The following is a 20,546-nucleotide window of genomic DNA, read 5'->3' as shown; positions in this document are numbered from 1 at the left end:
GAGTACAAATAATTGTGAATGAAAGCAAAGTAAAATTTCATCAAAGTTGACTCAATGAAATAATGCCAGTATTTGAGCAATATCCTTATGCTATAGATGGACTTCTGTCTTAAGAAAGCAATGTGGACCTTGTAGTTCAAGTTGGAATGAATTGTTACTCCGAGAAATGAACATTGGGCTACTGCAAGAATGGAATGGTTGCATAGTGTTATTTCCAGCTTGCATGTCAGAGTATTATGGCTGAAATAGAATAGCATGAATGCTGTTTGAGAAGGATTGACTTTAAGGGCATTTAAACGGTACCATGTTAAGATGTTAAGGTCAGAATTAAGTTTATCTTTAATAAGAGAAAATGATAGGTCAAAATCTAGAATGGTGTTATCATCTGAACAGAAGAGGCCCTAGGATTGATCCTTGAGGCACACCCTTGTTCATAGGTAAATAATAGGATAGCATATGTTGAATATAAAGAGCTTGTTGTGGACCAGTTAAATAACTCTTAATTAGTGACAGGGTGGGCCCAGCAATACCAGTCGCAACAAATTTGTCAAGTAAAATATTGTGAACTAACGAGTTCAACACTTTTGAAAGGTTCACAAACACGGCACCAGCAAAATTCTTTGTCTATGACTTTAAATTTTGGCTGCGAAGGAGAGTAGGGCAAGGTCAGTAGAGTAACCTGTTCTAAATCCAAACTGGTGATTTGACATGTTGAATTTCTTTAAATAACTGTGTAACCACTTTTGAATACACTTTTCCATTATTTTAGTAAAGACTGATAAAACTGAAATTGGCCGATGATTTGAATTTGTTTCGTTTTTTAATTACTGGAATTACTTTAGATAACTTGAGTGAATGTGGAAATGACCCTGTCTTAAACATGAGGTTAAAGATATGTGAGGGAAGAGAACCTATAAAATGGGCAACTAATTTTATGCCGCCAACATGAAGTTCATCAGGCCCTGCCCCAGTTAACTTTGATTGTTGCATAATGTTGATGACTTCGCTAGAATCAGTGGGGAATGAGTAGAATTATTGTGGCAAGCATTATAGGGAGCTTTCGAGAATGACGACAGGAATGACGGCATGACTAATTGTAACACACGAATAGTATTTCTTGGGCTGAACAATATGTAGCATTATAGTATTATTGTTGCAAATTACATTGTATATTGTAATTCTGTTGTATGTTGTGAATTACACTACAGATTTGGACACCTTTATGAGGAACGGTAACATTCACTGGTGTCCGTTACAATTATTCACTTAAGTCTTGATTGCTAACGAGTGAAGGGCAGTGAGAGGAGGTCCACCAGATGTTGGCCGACAAATTGAAGTGGCTCGATAGGGATGGCCACCTTGGACATTGATGCCAGGGAATCGCCTAATACGATTTTTTTAGTTTTTCACTTGCCCTGTCACAAATGCTTTCCCCTGGCCTCAGCAACAATGAAGCGCTGCGTTTCATAGAGAAACAAATAAAACCAGTTCATAGTTTGCACTCTTTCCGTCTCCTTTGTTTTTTCCTGTGTTCATCCTTTTGCATGCAGAACTCTTCCTAACATAATCACGAAGAACCCAGACCTGAACACTGCAGCATTGAATATAATCACAATCATTCGATCACGGTGTCTGTATGTTACTACACAGCCTTTCTCTCCAGCACACTCATGGTGCAAGTTTTCAGTGTCACTGCAGATGTGTCACAAGAAAAATAGAGAAGATTACCGAATAAAATTTGCAAAAGAAATACTTTATGAAGATAATGTGTGAAGAGCTGCAGAGGACGCATTGAAAGAACCAGTCCAGCTCATTTTATTTACTATATTTATGCAATGTTAATAAAAGTAGCGACGAGAGTAACATTAAAATAACCAATTGCTTTTTAGTAATTGCATAATTACTTTTGTGGGGCAGTAATTAGTAATCATAATCAACTACATCTTTGAAAGAAGTAATTGCAATGGTAATCAGTTACTTTTTTTTGGTAACATGCACAAGTCTGATTTAGATGTTATCAAGATGGCAAAGAATACTGTAATAATGGTGAACATTCTTGTTGTCTTTGGTCATCATATAAAGTGCAGTAAATAGCTTTGAGGAAGTTGACAAAAACTTTGTGACATGTTAATTAGAATGTGTGATCTACTTTTTGTGTGGCTCATCACAGCAACCAGAGGAGTTATCCAGCTTTCAAGTTTCACGCAGTTTTCTCACGAAGAGGCAAGGTGCTGCTTTGCATATAGTTCAATAGACAATGCACGAACTTCGAACCATTTATATATATGATTTATAGACAATACCGATTTATAGATAATACCGTTTTCGCCGCATCGCTCCATGACACGGATGAAAACAGCGAAGTGCTTGGGTAGTAACTGTTGCCGTTCGTCCTCCCATTGCTGTCTTTCCGACCATAGACTAAACGCTTACTCTCCGAAATTCGCACACGGCACGCACATTCATGCAGTTAGTCCTTTGAGGGACGAAAGCACCCTTTTTAGGACTAACGGCCCAGTTACTCCCGTTTTCCCCGGGATTTTTCTTGTTCCCGGTTGCACGCTGCCGTAGCGGCAGCGCGCAACCACCAATGTAAAGGAGAAGATCTGATCATCAGACTTCACACGGGATCAAACATAACAGTGAGCACGGCAAGCGAGATGGCCGCCCAACACGTGAGACGCATTTCCAACCTCACGTTCGGGGAACGCTCGTACGATGTCAACGCTTATGTGGCAGCTCCGGAAGACACCCGCCGCGGCGTGATTCACGGAGTGGACCCCGGGACTTCGCCGGAAGAACTGAAAGCCAACCTGCGGGTGCGGACTCAAGGAGTCAAGATTCACAGCGCCCGAATGCTAGGAAAATCCAAGTCGGCTGTCATCACCTTTAATGGCCACATAGTTCTGAAACAATTAATTTATTACGGAGGCGAGATGTTGTCAGTGGCGTAGCAACAGGGGGGGCCGGGGGGCCGTGGGCCCCGGGTGCAAGGGGCCAGTAGGGTGGGGGGGGGGGGTGTCATATCATCTGAAGACACCCCTCTTTCCACCAGCTACACCCGGGGGGGGGGGGGTGACAGAAGACCTATGGGCCCCGGGTGCTAGACGACCTAGCTACGCCACTGGATGTTGTGCTACCCGTATCGTCCCACGAGGCAGGTATGTTATATCTGCTGTCAACAAGGTCATCGGTCGGACGTGTGCCCCAATCCGGAAGCCAGGGCGTGCAAGCAGTGCGGTACGCAAAACCCGGCGGAGGGCCACCAATGCACACCCAAATGCCTGATCTGCGGCTGTAGCCACGTCACCGGATCCCAAGAATGCCAAGAAAGCCAGGGAGCTGCGCAACAACCACGGCGGCAGGGGAGACGGCGGCGGCAGCCACGAAAGCAGACGCCGCCGCCGGGACGACCGCGGCAAGAAGCTGCGGTGGTTCAGCTCTGAGGGGGAGACCTCGCGGAGCCGTTCGAGATCCCGGGCGCCACGGAGCCAGTCGAGGAGCCGTTCACGGTCCTTCCCGCCCCTGGTGCCCCTGGTTGGCCAGCAGCAGCAGCAGCAGCAGCAAAAGCAGAAGACACCCGCACGGAAGACTGGAGTCAAGGTGAGCTGGGGAGCAAGAAATCCCTGGTTCGCTCCGCACCCGGGAGGGGAAGTTAAACAGGACACAAACACAAATAACAACAACGCGCCTAAGCAGCAGAAGGATGCGAACGAAGTAATCACAGCCGTAAGACGCGAACCAGAACTCGCCCGCGTCAGACAGAGCGAGCTAGAACGCCAGGTAGCCGAGCTCACGAAGGCAGTTATAGGGACCAGAGACCGAGCAGCCCTCCGCAGTCGCAACCCGACCTAACCCAACCGCCGCACTCGTCGCAGGCAAGCAACGAGAACTTTAACAAATTTAAAGCCGAAATGCAGCAGATGATGCAACAGATGCAACAGGTTATTCAACAAACAACACAACAAGCGCAAGCGCAAATAACAGAATTACGCAGCTCGATCCGCAAGCGAAAATTCACTGAAAACATCAAAGAGAAGGCATACCACTGTTCCGCACTGACAGCCCTCGCCAACGCAACCACGACTAACACGTACAGAAGCTTAACATGGCCAGAAAAACCATAAGCAAACAAGAAAATTTAGACATATGGCAATGGAACTGCAGAGGCTACCGAAGGAAGCAGGGCCTACTTCAACAATATATTCACACACAACAAACGGCACCCGACATTATTGCGCTTCAGGAAACTGGCACCACACCAACCCTAGGAGGATACACGTGCTGCGAAACCCACGAAAAAGGAAGGACGGCAATCTTAGTCAACAAAGCGATCATAGCCATAAGCCACAATAGGATAGCCGGAACAGACATAGAGCACGTGATCGTAGAAATTATCCCAAAGAAAAAGAAGAAATGGGGCAGCATCTTCATCGTAAATACCTACAGCCCGCCGAAACAAAAGAAAGCCAAATTCCAAGAGCTCTTCCAAGGCGCCAGCAAACTGGCAAAGGGCAACACGCTAGTCGTCTTAGGCGATTAGATGGCCGCTTTACCGGCCGCTTTACTGGCCGCAGACGGATAAACAATGACATGTTCTTTTATTTTGTGTGTTAGTGACATGTTGATTTATTGTAAAATATTCATTGTAGGTTATATAGAAGTTCATGATTAGACGAGGCACCGAGCCCAGGTGGCATGTGCTGTTAAGATTGCCTCCCTTGCTGATTACCCAATTGCCGTTGCAATAAAAAAAAAAAGACTGAAAAGTGCGCCAGTGACAGCTTTGTCATCGACAGATCTAGTTTTCAATCACACATTATGAATCGTTACACTCCAGTGTTGCCAATATTTGCTGAAGCGTGTCGCTGAAGTGAGACAAGAAAGTCACTAAAATTCTCGCTAGAACCGTGAAGTGGGTTTTAAGACCGTGTCATGAAACACTCAAATATAAGCTAACGCCAAGTAAATCATTTGCCTAGATGTTTCATGTTGGTCTAATGTCCATGCAGCTGAAGTAAAACTGAATTTACCAGCAGGGGTATAGAGGGCTTTACTTATGTATTTACTATATGAATGGATGAATATATTCGAAGTTTGGAATACGTATAGTTTGTGTGTAATATTGTACTGTTATTCGAAGATGAACTATTCGGTATTTTCGAATATCAAAACTAGGCAAATATTTTGCTACAACCGTTACAATCGAGTTGCTGTTCTTCACCTGCTGAACAAGTATCGCAAGTTATAATTATCATAAGTAAAACAACAACAAAGTTTTTGAAGCAATTCAGAAACAAAATTGGTAATGCAAGCTTTGTTTTCAGTTTTGTGGTGGAAGTGTGTCGCTGGTTAACACTTCGGTTAGACCTTGTACACATACACGTATATCCAAGAATGCATGGACGTGGGAAGTGTCGTCGCCGTAGCACAATTCATAGTGCAACGCACTCGTAATGCAAACGTTGTGGCTTTGGCTCACACTGTGAGCAAGTTGTTCTTTCCTCCATTTCCCTTTAGCTTCTCATTTTTACACTTCAATTGAAAACTACAAATGATGTCCCCTATGCTTTCCTTTTCTTCATTATCTATTGGTTTCATATGGTTCTCCCTAGTAAATATGCGTGAGCATTCTAACAAAAAATGGTGCCCTTACAAAACTGGGCCCCTCACTTCCCCTTCTTTTTGTCCAATGCATGACAACTGGCTATTTTTGCTTCTGACATGCCAATTAGACTTTATTACAGTATAGTCATGTAGCAGTTTTATCTTTTACGATACAACCAGTGATATTTTCCTTGTAGCAGGCACTTTATTAAGGCGAAAGCCTTATGTGACTCGTTGCAATGGCTCATACCCAATAAAAGCAGCGTCTAGTCCAGTGATGCACAAAATATCATCAGGAATGGCTCATACCCACGTAAGCAAGCAGAGATTCAGTGACTGAATATGAATGAAAAAAAAGAATGAAGGAAAGAAGGTACAGAAGACCGAATGCATGAGAGAATGAAAGAACCTTTAGGTAGTGATTAAATGCCTGCATGTGTTGTTGAGGAGGTTGACCTACAGCGCCATGCATTTACTTCACACTGCAGCTCGTTATATCTTGCAAGAAGTTTGACCCCTCCGATCATATAACTGAATGCATTACCATGTGGGTAGCAGGCTTTCACCTTCATGCTACAGGAGTGCAACATGCTGCCGAACTTGTGTGTCTAGGGCACATAAATACCTCATTAGGTTTTTCTTTCCTTTTAGATAACTTCCAATATCTTTTCAGCAACTACTTCTTTTGCGTTTTTGGAACGTTAGTCATACAGCAGCCTGTCATTCTTGGAAAGCTTGTTTGCCGCCAGGCTCTAGAAGTATCGAGCAGCTATTTGTGCAGTTCTTTTCATGACGGTTGTAGTGATCTTGTATTTAAAGCTATTCTAATTGTCTGCGATAGTTGACTGTCCATTGAGTATAAGGGTGTTCATAATTATATTGAAATAAATATTCCTGCTGTAAATATGTGTGTCTGCGTTTTTCTGTTTGATGCGGTAATGGATACTTGCTATTTATATTCAATTCGTATTCGAAAAAGTCGATATTCTATTGCCCACTTTTTATATTTTAGATAACAGATTATAACACCTTAAATTTTTCATTACCTTCAGATTGGAAGGTTACAAATGCAGCATATTCCAAAGAACACAAGCATCATAGTTTTGCTAGACTGAAAATGTGCTTGGTCTGCATATTATCTCTAATTTTTTTGCTTCTCGACGCTCGTGGTAGCAGAACTAGATTCTGCATAACGCGCTTGGCCGCATGTTGTTAACGCAGCAATGGCAATTACCTGAGCTTTGTACATGTCTATAATACGACATTTTCGCCCTTGATCTACCTGAAAGCTGTCGTGAAGTGCTGATTGGTCCAAAAGCTGCGACGATAACATGTGTTCATTGAGGGATGGTTCGAAGGCCTATATGTGGAATAGGAAAAGGAAGGGGAAAATGCTGTGATAAATCGAAGCAATTTGTTCAGACGCACATGGACAAGCTAAGGTGTTCCGATATTTAAACATTTTTCAAAAGACGGTATGTCTTATTCGCCTGCTGTGTTCTAAATCTGAACACAAAATTTATTCTATTTGGTTTTCGTAAATTAGCTCTCGGACGCACTTGTGCACATTCACCAATCGAATGCATTTAGTGACACCACTGAAACCGCAGTGCTTAAACGCGTTCAAGTAGGTTTTGTAAATAATAAACTTAAATTTTGTGAACCCTATGATAGCCATGATGACCACTGTGTTTTGAAGCACAATTGCAATGTGAAGGCAACCATTGCTTTATCGTGGTCATAAGTTGTTAAAATATTGCCGTTTGTTCATTCAAGTCACTAAATATGTAGCTTATTACTAAATAGAAAACTTTGCTGTAAACTGGCGAAAAAGCCACTAAATCTAGCGACAGTCGCTGAAATGGCCACACTGATTGAATACCAGTAAATTATAAAAAGCAAATCTGATTTTGTGTTTTCAAAGATGGTTAGAATAGATGGCCCCAACAAACACGGGATGATGCAAGGGATGGTAGGTTAAACTTATTTTTTCCTGCCCAGTGACAGCTGTCTCGGCAGTGTAGGTTTGCAAGGCACGTCCCAGAGGCATCTTGCAGCGCAAAGTACGGTAACCCTTAACTGCTTAGTGCAATTGGTCGAGCGGCTTCTGCTACAGCAAGTGATGGCGACGCCCGTAAGAAAATCCTAGCTGCCCAAGCAGGGGATATGTAATAAAATATTCAATTATGGGGTTTTACGTGCCAAAACCACTTTCTGATTATGAGGCACACCGTAGTGGAGGACTCTGGAAATTTCGACCACCTGGAGATTTTTAGCGTGCACCTAAATCTAAGTAAACAGTTGTCTTCGCATTTCGACCTCATCTAAATGCGGCCGCCGTGCTGAGCAGCCCAACACCATAGCCACTGAGCAACCACGGCGGGTAGATACGTAATAAAGAAATTGTACCTATGTGGGTGCAATTCTGAGAACACTTGGCATCAGTCATCACTTTGTTGGCAGCATTTGCTAATTCAGCGTTGAGCTACTTTTGAGTAAATTGAGAGAAAGAGAGAGTGGGAGAGAAATAACATGTTTATTTTATAAATAAAGCTTAGGAAAGGCATCCCTATTTTAATGCCTTGAGTTCGGGCTGCCTCTTGGGCACTCGATCATGACCCGCTGAAGCTGATCCTCAAGGTTGGAGCTGGCAATATTTTGCCCGACTGTTATAGAAAAATGCCTGGGGTAAATTAAGCGAGGCATGAAGTAAAGTTGGCTCCAGTTGCGGCTCAGTAAATACCAATAAGGTCATCAGTAAACTGAAAAAAAATATTCATTTCACTGTAGCAATAAATGGTGTCCCAATCTACGTCTAAGTGGCAGGTATTGCTAGAATTGTTCACACAGATTTTGAGGCTGTTGTGCTGGTTGCATGCGGCGGAATTAATTTTAGAGCTAGAAAAATATGCGGCGAGATTTCTACACAATCTATGACACCTGCAGCACATCATAAAACGTTTGGCTATGTTTGACTTTTCGCTCACGAAAAATTTGGGTCTGGCTATTTTTGGGCTGCATATTGAGATCGTTTGGCTATTTTTGGTGGTCTCCAGGGGCCATCTGGCAGCCCTGGAGAGCACCTTTTGGTCCACTTGACCACTGTCACTTTAGTATGGTGGCCATAACTCTAGTGAGAAAAGCGCACGCGGCGACAGTGGATACGAGATGGCGCTGGAGTGGCACGTGTTGTTACTTACAAGAAGCATGTGATTGCTGTGGTAAAACTATGGAAACAAGGGAGCATGTCTTATTGGAATGTGACGATATCTGCCCAACGGTCAATTTAGGCACCTCTGGTCTCTTCGAAGCCCTTGGATTCAGCGAGAGCGGGGGGAAAGTAAATATGTCCGCAATAAGAGGAGGTGATTCGAAGATTAGTGGAAGTAGGCAAATGATAAACAACGGAGGTGCACAAATATGTAGTTCCGAATAGGGGTTCAGAGAGTTTGGTACAAGGGCTTGGTGGCGCAACTGACTGCCCGTTCCAAAGGGGACGGTCATAGCATCCCTCCATTCATTAGATTAGCGAGGCTGTGGCACCACACTTCACACCCCGTTTGCAACGTGCTGCGCGAGACCAACTGTCCATGCCAGCCATTTTAATGTGAAACGAAAATGCCTATAGAGCTGTGCTCAAATTTCACATTAGGGAGTATCATAATTGTCGTAATTTTTTTTGTATTGCATAATGTAATCTACTAAGACAAGTTAACTTGCTTTTCTATTTAGCATCCCTTTAAAAAAGCAGCGAGCTCGCATCCAGTCCCTATTGCAGCACCAAACAAATTAAAAAAAAAAAGAATATGACATTTATATTGGTGAGACAATTTACATCATCTTCTGTTTATTCATTTATTAAAGAAATATCATCACAAACTTTATTTACAACAGGACTCGCATCATACTCGGAACCATGCTTTCACAACACTACTATAACTCTACTGAACTGAGTCAATGCCAGAATGAAACACAGAAACCAAGCTTGCTTATACAATGTTGAGAAGTGGGCTTGATATAAACAAGCTACACTTAGGGTAAAGTGTCTCTCTTAATTTTCCGACATAAATATAAATAGGAACATTAAATTGGTAGCATCAGTATTTACATAATTACCGACACCGTATTCACCATTCTGTAAGCAAGCAAAAAAAGAAAAAGAAAAATCATTGCACAATAAGTGAGAAATGTCATTTGGCAGTGTCTAGGTGTGGCTGTAATTGAAGTTTCACCTGTTCTGCACAGCCAGCATGAAATAGGTTACGTTCATCTTCTCAACACTTTGCAGTGACACAGCAGGAAGGTGTCGTCCACGTCCTTCAGTTCTTTTGATGCAATCTACACGGGGTGCTTTTCTCACGACCCGGCCAAATTCATGTTAATAATATGAAATGCTATGCAAAATCCACATTTGCAATTACATCAATCCACAATGTGCACATTCAGTGAAAGGCTAAATGTCACTTAGCCATAGCCACAGACATAGAATTTGAAAATGAAACTCATTAGGGCATTTTGGGCATGCATTTGCATTTTAAAGATATGGGATGGTTATGTAATATTCAGGACATGGTGGTTACTATTCAAGAATTTTTATCGTATGCCAAAATATATTCTCCATCAAAGTTAGTCCTGTCATTGTGTCAAGGCACACCACACACTGCAAAGAGCTTCTGTTTCATTTGAGCATTCAGGCAAGCCATGTTCCTTTCATTTTCTTTTATCTAGCCGGCTGATAAAGATATTGCACAGCTAGTGCATCGGACTTGTCAGAGATGGCAAACAACATATCGCTTGGGACACATATAAAAGCTTGTTGCATAAGTATGCACACATGTACACAAATATATGTCCAGAATTTTCACTGTCAAGTTTCGTATCCAGTTAGCTAAGAAGCGAATTGAGCAGAAAGGTTGCAGTGAATATCTTCAAGTGCACAGACACTGAATAGGCTAATGAGTTTTGAATAATAACCTTAAACCTTATATTTAATAACATATCTCAACATGTCTAATGAAAATGTTTAAACTTGAGGCAAGTGCCACATTATATTGAACATTTAACTTGAAGCTTGCTGTATACCTCATCATTATATAGTAACAATGGAAACAATTTGTGTAGAAGCCTTAGCTTTTCTCTCTTTTAAGGTAACAATACTGCAGAACCTAAAAAAAAAAAATGAATATTTGCATTTGCTCAGCATTCCTACCAATGCTAGCAATAAGGTCAAAGGGAATGCAAACACAAAGATTTAGGCCTGTGTTGCTAGCATTGTTATACTGTGTGTATACGATATATTTTACCAATAAACTTAGCATCTTGCTGAGAATGCATAGCAGTGCAGCCTGTAATTCCTGAAAAGACATTTTGCAGAGTTAAAACCATATATAAAGAATGTAACTTGCCTCATCGTAGTGGAACAAAAAGTCTAAACACACTATCCTCCATAGTTACACCATGCATCTAGCACGACAGAAAAGTTTGAATAAAAAAAAATTAAGATGCAAAACAGAGACCATGCAGAGGAAACCATAAAGTCCTTAAAACACATTTGGCTAGTTTTGTAACCAATTACCCTAGTTGAAATAGCAACAAATGTCGGCAGAGAGGTACCAGAAAGCAAGTCTAATATAAATGGGATCTCACAAACATATCTCAAGTGATTACAGCACCAGTGCCCATTCAAACCTCACTGGCTGCTTCCTGCTAAGCAGCCTTTGTTGTCAAGAATATTCAAGCACTTTTAGCTTAGAAGTGCAAACAAAAAGAGTGACTAATTTCCGACCTAAATCAGACACTCAATTGCATATTGGCCCATGATGTATGTGCTAAGCAGTACCAAATACATATTGCGGTGAAAAAAAATAAAGGAACACAACTAGTACAGGATCATTGAAAATTCTGCCAGAGGGATTAAATAAAATGCTCAGTCAAATAGTAAAATATGCAAGAATGGAAAAAGTAATGAACATATAAACATTATGAAGACAAATGTTAATGAAAGGGTGAAGTCGAAGCCTTCTGAGTTGCTGTAAGATTAGGTCAGTTGCATGCTTCTGAAAAGTGCAGCGTCATGGTCTTTGGTACACACATCCTTAGTCGATCTTCCATCTCCTGCATTAAGGCCAGATCAAGCGCACATATGCCACACATAGTTAATAATAATAAATGAACTAGTGGCAGTGAAAAGATATAGTAGCTCTTGCAAAGTGAGATTCCACAGATGCATCTATGAGTGGGAGGGCCCAACATTACATTTTCATGACTGCAGGAGAACCAAAATACGAAAGGATTTTTTTTAAAAGTCTGGTCGGTCGTGATATGAAGACCACAGTGAAAATCTGATGGCACTGAGCGCAGATCTGTTGCGCAGTGTCTCCAGTATGCCTGTCGATCGCACGAGTTCCCAGTTGTCAATTCTGAGTGCACAGTGAGCATGTAAATATGCCTCAAACAGTAGCGTTGCCCACTAAGTGTGAAGTGCATGCTTTTATTTGATTTCTGCATGCTGAGGGGTGCAATGCAGCTGAAATTCATCAGGTGACTAATGTGTACGGTACAACTCTCATGAGTGACAGCAAAGTGTGGCAGTGGTGCCGGAACTTTGAAGCAGGATGCACAGACGTTCATGATGCAGGTGGGCAGGGAAGGAAGTGAGTGCCAACCGATGTTGTTGTTCAGAGAGTGGATCAGGCAATTCAAGAAAATCGTCGGTTCACAATTTCTGTGTTATTTGTTTCCCAAAATTTCACACTCAGATTTCTATACCATCGTGAGTGGGAGACTCCAGTACCACAAACTCTTTGCGAGGCGAGTTCTCCAAGAAGCTGACTGACCATCACAAAATGGGCGCTGCGCCCATTCTCTGTCTTTTGTGATGGTCAGTCAGCTTCTTAATGTTGCTCCAGCACTACCATGATAAAGGAGATCTTTTTAAGAAAATCGTCACAGGGGGACGAGACATGGGTGTTTTGAAATTGAAGAAACAAAAGAGCAATCCAAACAGTGGATTCTCTGAGAGCAAAAGAAGTCTTAGCGAACCTTCTCCAGCAGAAAGTGTATGGCTACTGTGTTCTCGGACAGCAACGGTGTTCTCTTGGTGGAATTCATGGAATGTGGCACGACTATCACTGCAGCCTCGTACAGCACGACTCTTGAATGGCTACGAAAGGCAATCTAGAACAAGCGAAGATGAACGTTGTCATCAGGTTGTCTTTCTTCACGACAATGCCCGTCCGCACAGTGCAGCTGCAACAAGGAAGCTCCTGCTGCGTTTTCGACGGGAAGTGTGATCCCTCACCGTAAAGCCCGGACTTCGCTCCCTCTGATTATACTATCTCTTTGCTCACATGAAATGCTGGCTAGGCTATGAAGACAGGAGTTTGACTCAGACAACAAGCTGCCGACCAATGTACAGAATTGGCTGAAAGCACAGCCGGCTGCCTGTGATGAGGGCATAGGAAAGTTATTAGCACACTACGAAAAATGTCTCAGTCGGTGCGGCGACTATGTAGACAAGTAGCTGGAAAGTGTATCCAAATGTTCTAAACAAAACAATTTTGATTTTCACAGTGGTTTTCACTTCACAACCGGTCGCACCTTGAAAGAAAAAAAAAAAAAAAAGCCCTTGTAGACTATGTTGTACCAGAGTTCTTTGATAACTTTTTCTGGTTACAAAACTTACGTGAGAAAGCTTACTATACTGCACAAGTAGCCAGGATGTGGTGCAGCATTGTTTAGAGGGCACTTAGCCATTGGCTGGAGAAGGGTAACTTGCGTGCACATTCAAGCGAGCTTTTCTACTGCAGTGTTGCAGGAGACAGCACAGGAAGTGGTGCATTTAGGTGAATAACATTAAGCATGCAATTCTTTAAATTAAAAGCTGCATAGAAGTTTCATTGTCAGAGAAAAAAGTTATCAAAGGACTCTGGTTTTACTTTTCATCATGGCGTGCAGGAATGATGTTACAAACCACAGAATATGGGGCCTATGAAATTAAATGTCACATTGCTCTGATACTTCAGAATTACAAGAGCAGGTCTGACTAGTTACTGCAACATTCTTGTGCAGTTTTAGAATGTGTGGCGTTCATTTGATGCACAACATGTTCACAATGTACTTTGTACTGGCCTTACTGTCAGAGGCCGTATTCACAAGTGGGCACTTTGTACAGGCCATACTGTCGGAGGCTGTATTCAAAAATTGGCACCAGCGGCCACAAGAATGCAGTATTTACATTATGGAAACTTATGAGCAACCCAAACGAGACCTTTCACAGTCACTTGGGAATGCAGACTACTTCTAGCTAAGCTGTGATGCTTAATGCATTCTGCTGTAAGCATATGAAAGCATACTAAAGGCTTTACAAGCTCAACCTGCCCGACGAATATTTTCTTCTGCCCACAGAAGAAGATGACAATGCTAGTTTGTCCACGTGGAATTTTATGTGCATGCAGAATTATTAAGGTAAAAGTGTTCATGTGTGAATACAGATCAACACACAGCTTGCAGCCAAGAACTCCTGTTAGATGCACGTGGTATCAATTAAACATAGCCAGAAAAACTGATTTGCTTACTAATACTGTTATGCCCATTTACAGTATTGTAAACCCCTTTACATGTTCCCTCGTGTAGGGCAGCAAACCAATGATGCATCAGGTTAACTCCCAACAATTTTTTTCTTCTCTCCTCTTTAGTCCTGCAGCAGGGTCAAACCATAACAGTGCTGACATCGACAGCTGTATAAAAATGTGAACGCTAAACACTTTAATTGAGAGCACTTGCTTAGTAACAAGCAATTTTTATTCCTGTGATGGGCATGGATGTTGCTCACTGACTGCAAATGCAATTTTCGCTTAACCGAAAACAGATGTGATGACTGCATCTCTCAATGGTGAGCTTTTCTCCTCGAGGAAGATTCATCAGTCGAGCAAACTTCTCTATAAAGCACTCATAGATAAATGTTTGTAAGGCTTCTAAATTGTGAAAATTTACCATATGTCGTTCAAGCCAATACACACATGAACTTTCCTGAAGGCAGCACAGTCATGTGGCCAACATTCACAAGTGACCACTATGCACAAAGTGAGCGCATGCTTGGGAAAGAACAGAAAATGTCAATGCCATTAAGGTTTCCAAACAGCAATTGTTTTAACCAAACTTTTGTACAACTGTTTATGGTGCTTTACCAACACAACTGATTTTTCTGAAGCATTGCAAACACAGTAAGAGCTTACACAGGAAACAGCAATGCCATTGGAACCTCAGTTACAAAAAAATGAAGAGAACTGCCGAGCTCTACACCTGTGTAATGATCAGTGTTTGGCTGAAACAACTAGTAGTTGTACTATCAACAACACTTATCATTACAAAGCACATCCTCCATGTTCTTCACAGCTAATGCCAAATGGTGCGACCAGAAGGTACCCACAGTGAAAGTAGCTGCACACACCACTTTTGACAAAACAGTCAAAAGCAGCCAAGGATGCCAATTGCTGTACTATGCATGTTAAAAATAAATAGAACATGTTCCCTAATTTTGCATGCAGTCATGGCTCTGTTGTGTCCATATACAACAAGTAACATAAGGAACAAAAGCTTGTGGACCATGCTGAATGTCAGCCAAACTGCTCTGCTACAGAATCGTTGACTGTTGGGCCAGCCGATGCATTGTGTGTCATTGAGCAAAATAAAAGCAAAATGAAATTATGTAGACAGGATAGAGTCCTGTACACATCGTTTCTTTTTGCCCTTACTATGCTCAACTCTGCTGCATTATCTGGCTGTCCAGACTTTAGTCGCGAGTTTGGGCCAATCATTTGGTGCCCACAGGAGCACAAAACGGACTCCCCAACAGTAGTACATGTGGCATGTTGTCATGCTAAGCAAAGAAGTTTCCCCACCTTGCAACGCATGATGCTTGTTTGAAAGCACTTCTTGTTTGACTTTCCTGAGCTAAATAACATTTTTGCTTTCTTCTCAATGGACTCAGGCTTGGTGAAGCAAAACATGCTGTTTGAAACCTCTCGAATGACCATCTCTGCTAGAATGAAATTGATGTGCGCAGCACTCACTCGAAACCAGAATGCTGGACCACTAGGTGTTGCCGCAACGCAGCCTCGTTGGTGCTCACATGGTCTACAAACTTCTGTCTCCCCAAGCCAGCATACCCCCTAAATTCACGCATATAATGTTACAATGCATTGATGGCTCAGAATCATGTACAAGTGGTCAAAGTGCACACAGCTGACCAAGTCGACCACTCTACAATGCAGACGACACTACAGCAGCCACCAGATCTCCATTTGGCACAGGCGCTGTTTTGTCGTTTTTGCCCAGGACAGCCAACAGATCACGCACGCACTTCACTTTTTCACGGTCGACGGACAGCTGTTCTTGCTGCAGTGCAACTCGACGTTCCTCCAGACACACGAGCCTCTGCAGTAGGCTGGTTGTGTCAGCCTGAGAGGAAGAGCCATGGCGTGCTTTCTTGGCACTAGGCTCGTCATGCTCAGTTGGTGTCTGTGTGTGCACCGAATTGCAGAAGCGCAGCACCTGCAGAAGGAAGTGCAATGGGTCGGGCAAGAGGGGTTCTCTGTAAGGCTTTTTATGTTTCAAAGCAATGTCCAAGTTATGAGAAACAGTGCCCCAAAAGGCTCCAAATTTGTTTTGACCGTCTCGAGTTACTCAATGTGCACAAAAATCTGAGCAGAAGCGTTTCTCCATTCTATACTTGCCATATTGCATTGCACTGATGCATTGAATCATGCACAAGTTAGCAGTCCATTCATATTTGTGTGTAGTGCACAGAGATAGTTAAAAGAGGTCTATATGATATAAACATCTTGCATCTCCAGTTTTGTGTGAATGGGCTCATCTGCATATTTACGAGTTTACATGTTAAAGGGACACTAAAGCGAAACAATAAATCAGTTTAGACTAATGAAGCATTGTTTGAGAACTCTGCAGGCAGTCATTTCAAAAAAATAGTTTGATTATTAGATGAGAAAATGAAGGTCCAAGTATCAGTATTTCAATTTCGCGCTGAAACTCCAGCGCCGGTACGTCAGCATGACGTCAGGGATTCCAAAGTATGTTTTCGCATTTGGGCCACGTTGGCTGAATAAAGGTTCCCGAAATTTGCCATGTTTAATATTTGGTTCCTTTAGAACACAATGTAGTCAATCTGTACCGCTATGTATAATGAGTAGGCCCTAGAAGATGCCATCAAAATTCAGGACGTCACAGCCCCCAGATGCGGGAACTTAAGTAGGCGTCGCCACCCGTATTTCGTTCTTGCGCTTTTTCTGGCTTACCAAACGTCTTATCGTTGTAAGAGCGGTGTTTTTGGTGTGATAGAATGGTAATTTACTGATGGAGAATAAATAATTTTTCACTTTAGTGTCCCTTTAAACTATTATGTTTTGCAGACAAGCTACACAATGGGGCATTGCACACATATGCACTGCACAGCGAGATCACTAATGGTCATAGTGCGCTAATTATTTGTGTCTGAACTGTGCCATGATCACGCGAGCGCTATAGAGATGCCAACAATGCTCAATTCCATAATCAGATATATTGCCTTTAGCAAGACAGCTAACACAAAATTCAAGTTCTCATCCAGGACACCAGCACTATTACAAGTGTTGAATTATTAGTGAATCCTTTAAACTGTCTCCTCACCTGTTAATTATTTTTGCACTAATCTCTAAAACGCTCGTGTCCTGTGCCTTGTGGAAACGTTATAATGATCCCCTGGTGGTGAAAATTTAATCCGGAGCTCTCCACTGCGGCGTGCCTCATAATCAAATCGTAGTTTTGGCACGTAAAATCCCAGAATTCAATTCAATTCGCACTAACTCTGCCTGAGAGCAGCCTATTTCTCTCTCCGAAGGTGAATAAAGGTGGCCAATTGTATCGGCTGACCGATTGCCAGCTGGTAGCTGATTTACCTATCTCTTTGCTACACTCTTAAGCAAAATTACACCCTTTTGCCACAACAATAATCGTCATCTGTCTTGTCCGCATTTCCTTTCTTTAACGCGGCGAGCCCGGTACTTCCAAATCACGAATCAGCATGACAGAGCATTCTCGACAGGAAAGTAGCGAGCGCTGCGTTTTCAAGGAAGGAGACGCAAGAAAGACAGATTACTTTGTTGTGGCACACCCGAAAGGGTGTACATTTGCCTATAAGAGTGTAGTCATTGGTGTAGTTGCTGCCCGCATTTTAAGCTGCAACAAGTGGTAATGGCCTAATGATCCAGCTAGATTTCTGCGGAACATTTTCCCCCCTTTTCTGCAGGAAACTTATTACTAAAATATGGCTGCTCCTTATAGTGTAGTTATGATGTGAACTTGGGTAATTGCCGTTGGATAATTTGCGACAGTTACCTGCAGCTCTTCCGACGAATCTCGCGAGTTACTTGGTGGCGGCTGAGGCGGCTTCACCGGTGTGATGGACACTTCGCGATTCAACGCCACGATGGTCAGGCCAGCCGCTGCCGTGTTGATGCCGACCGAGGAGCTCACGGACGTCATTGTAGGCGTCAGTGACCGACGCGCAGTATTCTCCTGCTGCAGGAAGGTGTCGGTCGTGATAGATCGCACACTTGTAGGGACGATTTGGAGTTGCAGAGGCTCCTGCGACGCTTGCGACATCGGTGGGCGCGAGCGCTCGCCGGGCCGCTCTGCAGCGCCAAGCGCTTTCAACGCGGCTAATTCGTACGGCTTGAACGGCGTCGAACGCTTGCCCTGGCGCAGATCGGCGACGATGCCCGACCACTTGCGCCGGACTTCGTCGTCGGCCCTCTTGAGCCGCTGGGACACTTCTTCCCAAGCTACGCGCTTCGATGTGCCGTCCACTGGGCCCAGCAGCACGGAGGCGCGGGCTGCGATCAGTTCCACGAGCTGGTCGACGTCGCTTGTCGTCCACGGATGCTCGGCAGCAGTGGCCGGAGGCTGCGGCGAGCTAATGCTACTTTGCGCCTGCGAAAATGGTTGACGCCTCGGCGTTGTCCTCAGCCGTGCAAAACCTCCTCGATTCTTCTCCATCGGTGCGCGATGACCGACGTCCTGGCAGAATCATGAGCCACTCGTGTGTCGTTTCCGCGCTGTAATACACAGCGGCCTCACGAGTCACTTGCGAAGCACTTTCAACGCGTGGTTCCGTGTGCAATAGACGCCGGCGAGGGTACCCGCGAAGTCGCACAGCGCAGGTAATCAAAACGAGGCGCGCGCTTCGCAATAAATATGTTTGTTGTATTGACATGAAAAATATACGTGTACTTCTCAGACAATCGCCTGAACATTTAACCGTTACAAATGCTGGAGAGCGTTGCCCAGCGATCAAGCTAGAGTATGCTAGAGTGATCATAGCACAGAACACCCGAGGAGCCATGAGGAGTTAGCCTAGTATACCAGCGCCCGCAGCGCCACAACGTTGCTGTACGGCGGCATTAAGAACCATCATTCGCGCGCCACGGCATCCGAGATTACGCGCGCTTGCGCTCTGGCCTACCCATGCGGCGCGCGCGCGCCCAGCTGCCCCGAGGTGAGTCCTTATTTTTTTGTGCCTTTCTATACCCTTATCTATTGATGTTGTAGTATCTGTAGTCCGTACTTATGTTTATTCATTTATTTTTCTGAACAAATCATCTGTGTTCGCACACCATCCATCGTCTGTGAACGGGCAGCTTATCGCAGATGGCAGAGCTTAAGAGGAAGCTTTAGCTCGGGCCCAACACCGACATGGCCTGTTCAAATACATGTAAAACGCAAAAACGCTTTTCTGAGATAACCCCTGGACCGATTTTAATGAAATTTGATGCATTTGAGAGAAAGTTAAATTCTAGTGACTGTTGAAAGCGGAATTTCGATTTAGAGCCTGGATTTTGTTTCAAGAATTTTAAAGTGATCGCAAGGTATATATATATATATATATATATATATATATATATATATATATATATATATATATATATATATACCTTGCGATGTAATACCCTCTCCAAGAGGCCCTTTAGGGTATTTGAATAAATATATATGTATATATTATAGACTACGAAGTTCATAAATTTTCTGTAAACGGCATCCGTTAGACCATTCAAAGCGGAAAAATTCGATATGTCAATTTATATCTTACGTGAATTTGTTACGTTGTGTGCAAGGGTTCTGCAAAAGCAGTATTTCCATATTAGATTTTTTTCAGATTCATGTTTAACATGAATTTTTTCCGCTTTAGATGCACTATCAGATGCGATTCACAAAATTGTGATATTTTTCCTTGCTGAGTTAGCGAGTTGTAAACTTGATAGTTTCGTTTTCTGAAAATTTTCTATTTTTACAAATATTTAATAAAAAATTTACGGCCTAATTAAAAAATTCGATACCAACAGTCACTAGATTTTCAGTTTTTCTTTTAAATGCAACAAACCTCATCAAATTTGGTGCAGTGGTTGTCAAGAAAAACGAATTCTCCTTTTACATGTATTTAGATAGGAGCATCCGAGCTAAAGCTTCCTCTTAATCGTGCATTCACTGCCTCATGGCAGCATTCTACTAGGCACAAATGACACAAACGTAATGCAGCATGAGGCTGGGAAGTACTCTGTATACTCACCAGTGGAGTTACTAGAAAAACAAGTTTCTTAGCGACTACTCTCCAGTTTTAAATCGCACAGGGTGGCACACAAAAGTTGAATTTTTCTCGAACGTGAAAAGTGGTTGCGTGAAGCCACTAGGGCTAGACTTAGGTGAAGGAACCCGGAAGATGGTGTGCAGGTGCTCAAATTAGCTTTTGACAAAGACTCTGCTCTCAATTGCTAAGCTGGCCCTGATATCACAAGGTGGCTTAGTCACCAACTGCAGCCTATAATTTACTATCTCAGAGCAGCTTCGTGAGCTTGTTGAATGGACTTTCACTGTTTGGGAAACAATGC

At 43.0% G+C, this 20,546-nt stretch overlaps 1 protein-coding gene across 1 annotated transcript; it reads right to left on the bottom strand.

Annotated features, from left to right (window-relative positions):
- Nucleotides 1-9,476: 9,476 nt before the first annotated feature.
- Nucleotides 9,477-19,000, bottom strand: LOC142557730 (uncharacterized). The gene is made up of 2 exons (XM_075669781.1): nt 18,001-19,000; nt 9,477-16,161 (listed from the first exon to the last, which is right to left on the bottom strand). The coding sequence occupies exons 1-2, from the start codon at nt 18,658-18,660 to the stop codon at nt 15,871-15,873; spliced, it is 951 nt and encodes a 316-aa protein (XP_075525896.1). The 5' UTR covers nt 18,661-19,000; the 3' UTR covers nt 9,477-15,870.
- Nucleotides 19,001-20,546: the final 1,546 nt, after the last annotated feature.

The sequence above is a fragment of the Dermacentor variabilis genome, chromosome 9 (genome assembly GCF_050947875.1).
Source record: "Dermacentor variabilis isolate Ectoservices chromosome 9, ASM5094787v1, whole genome shotgun sequence".
NCBI lineage: Eukaryota > Metazoa > Arthropoda > Arachnida > Ixodida > Ixodidae > Dermacentor > Dermacentor variabilis.
This window is presented reverse-complemented; position numbering and strand designations above follow the sequence as displayed.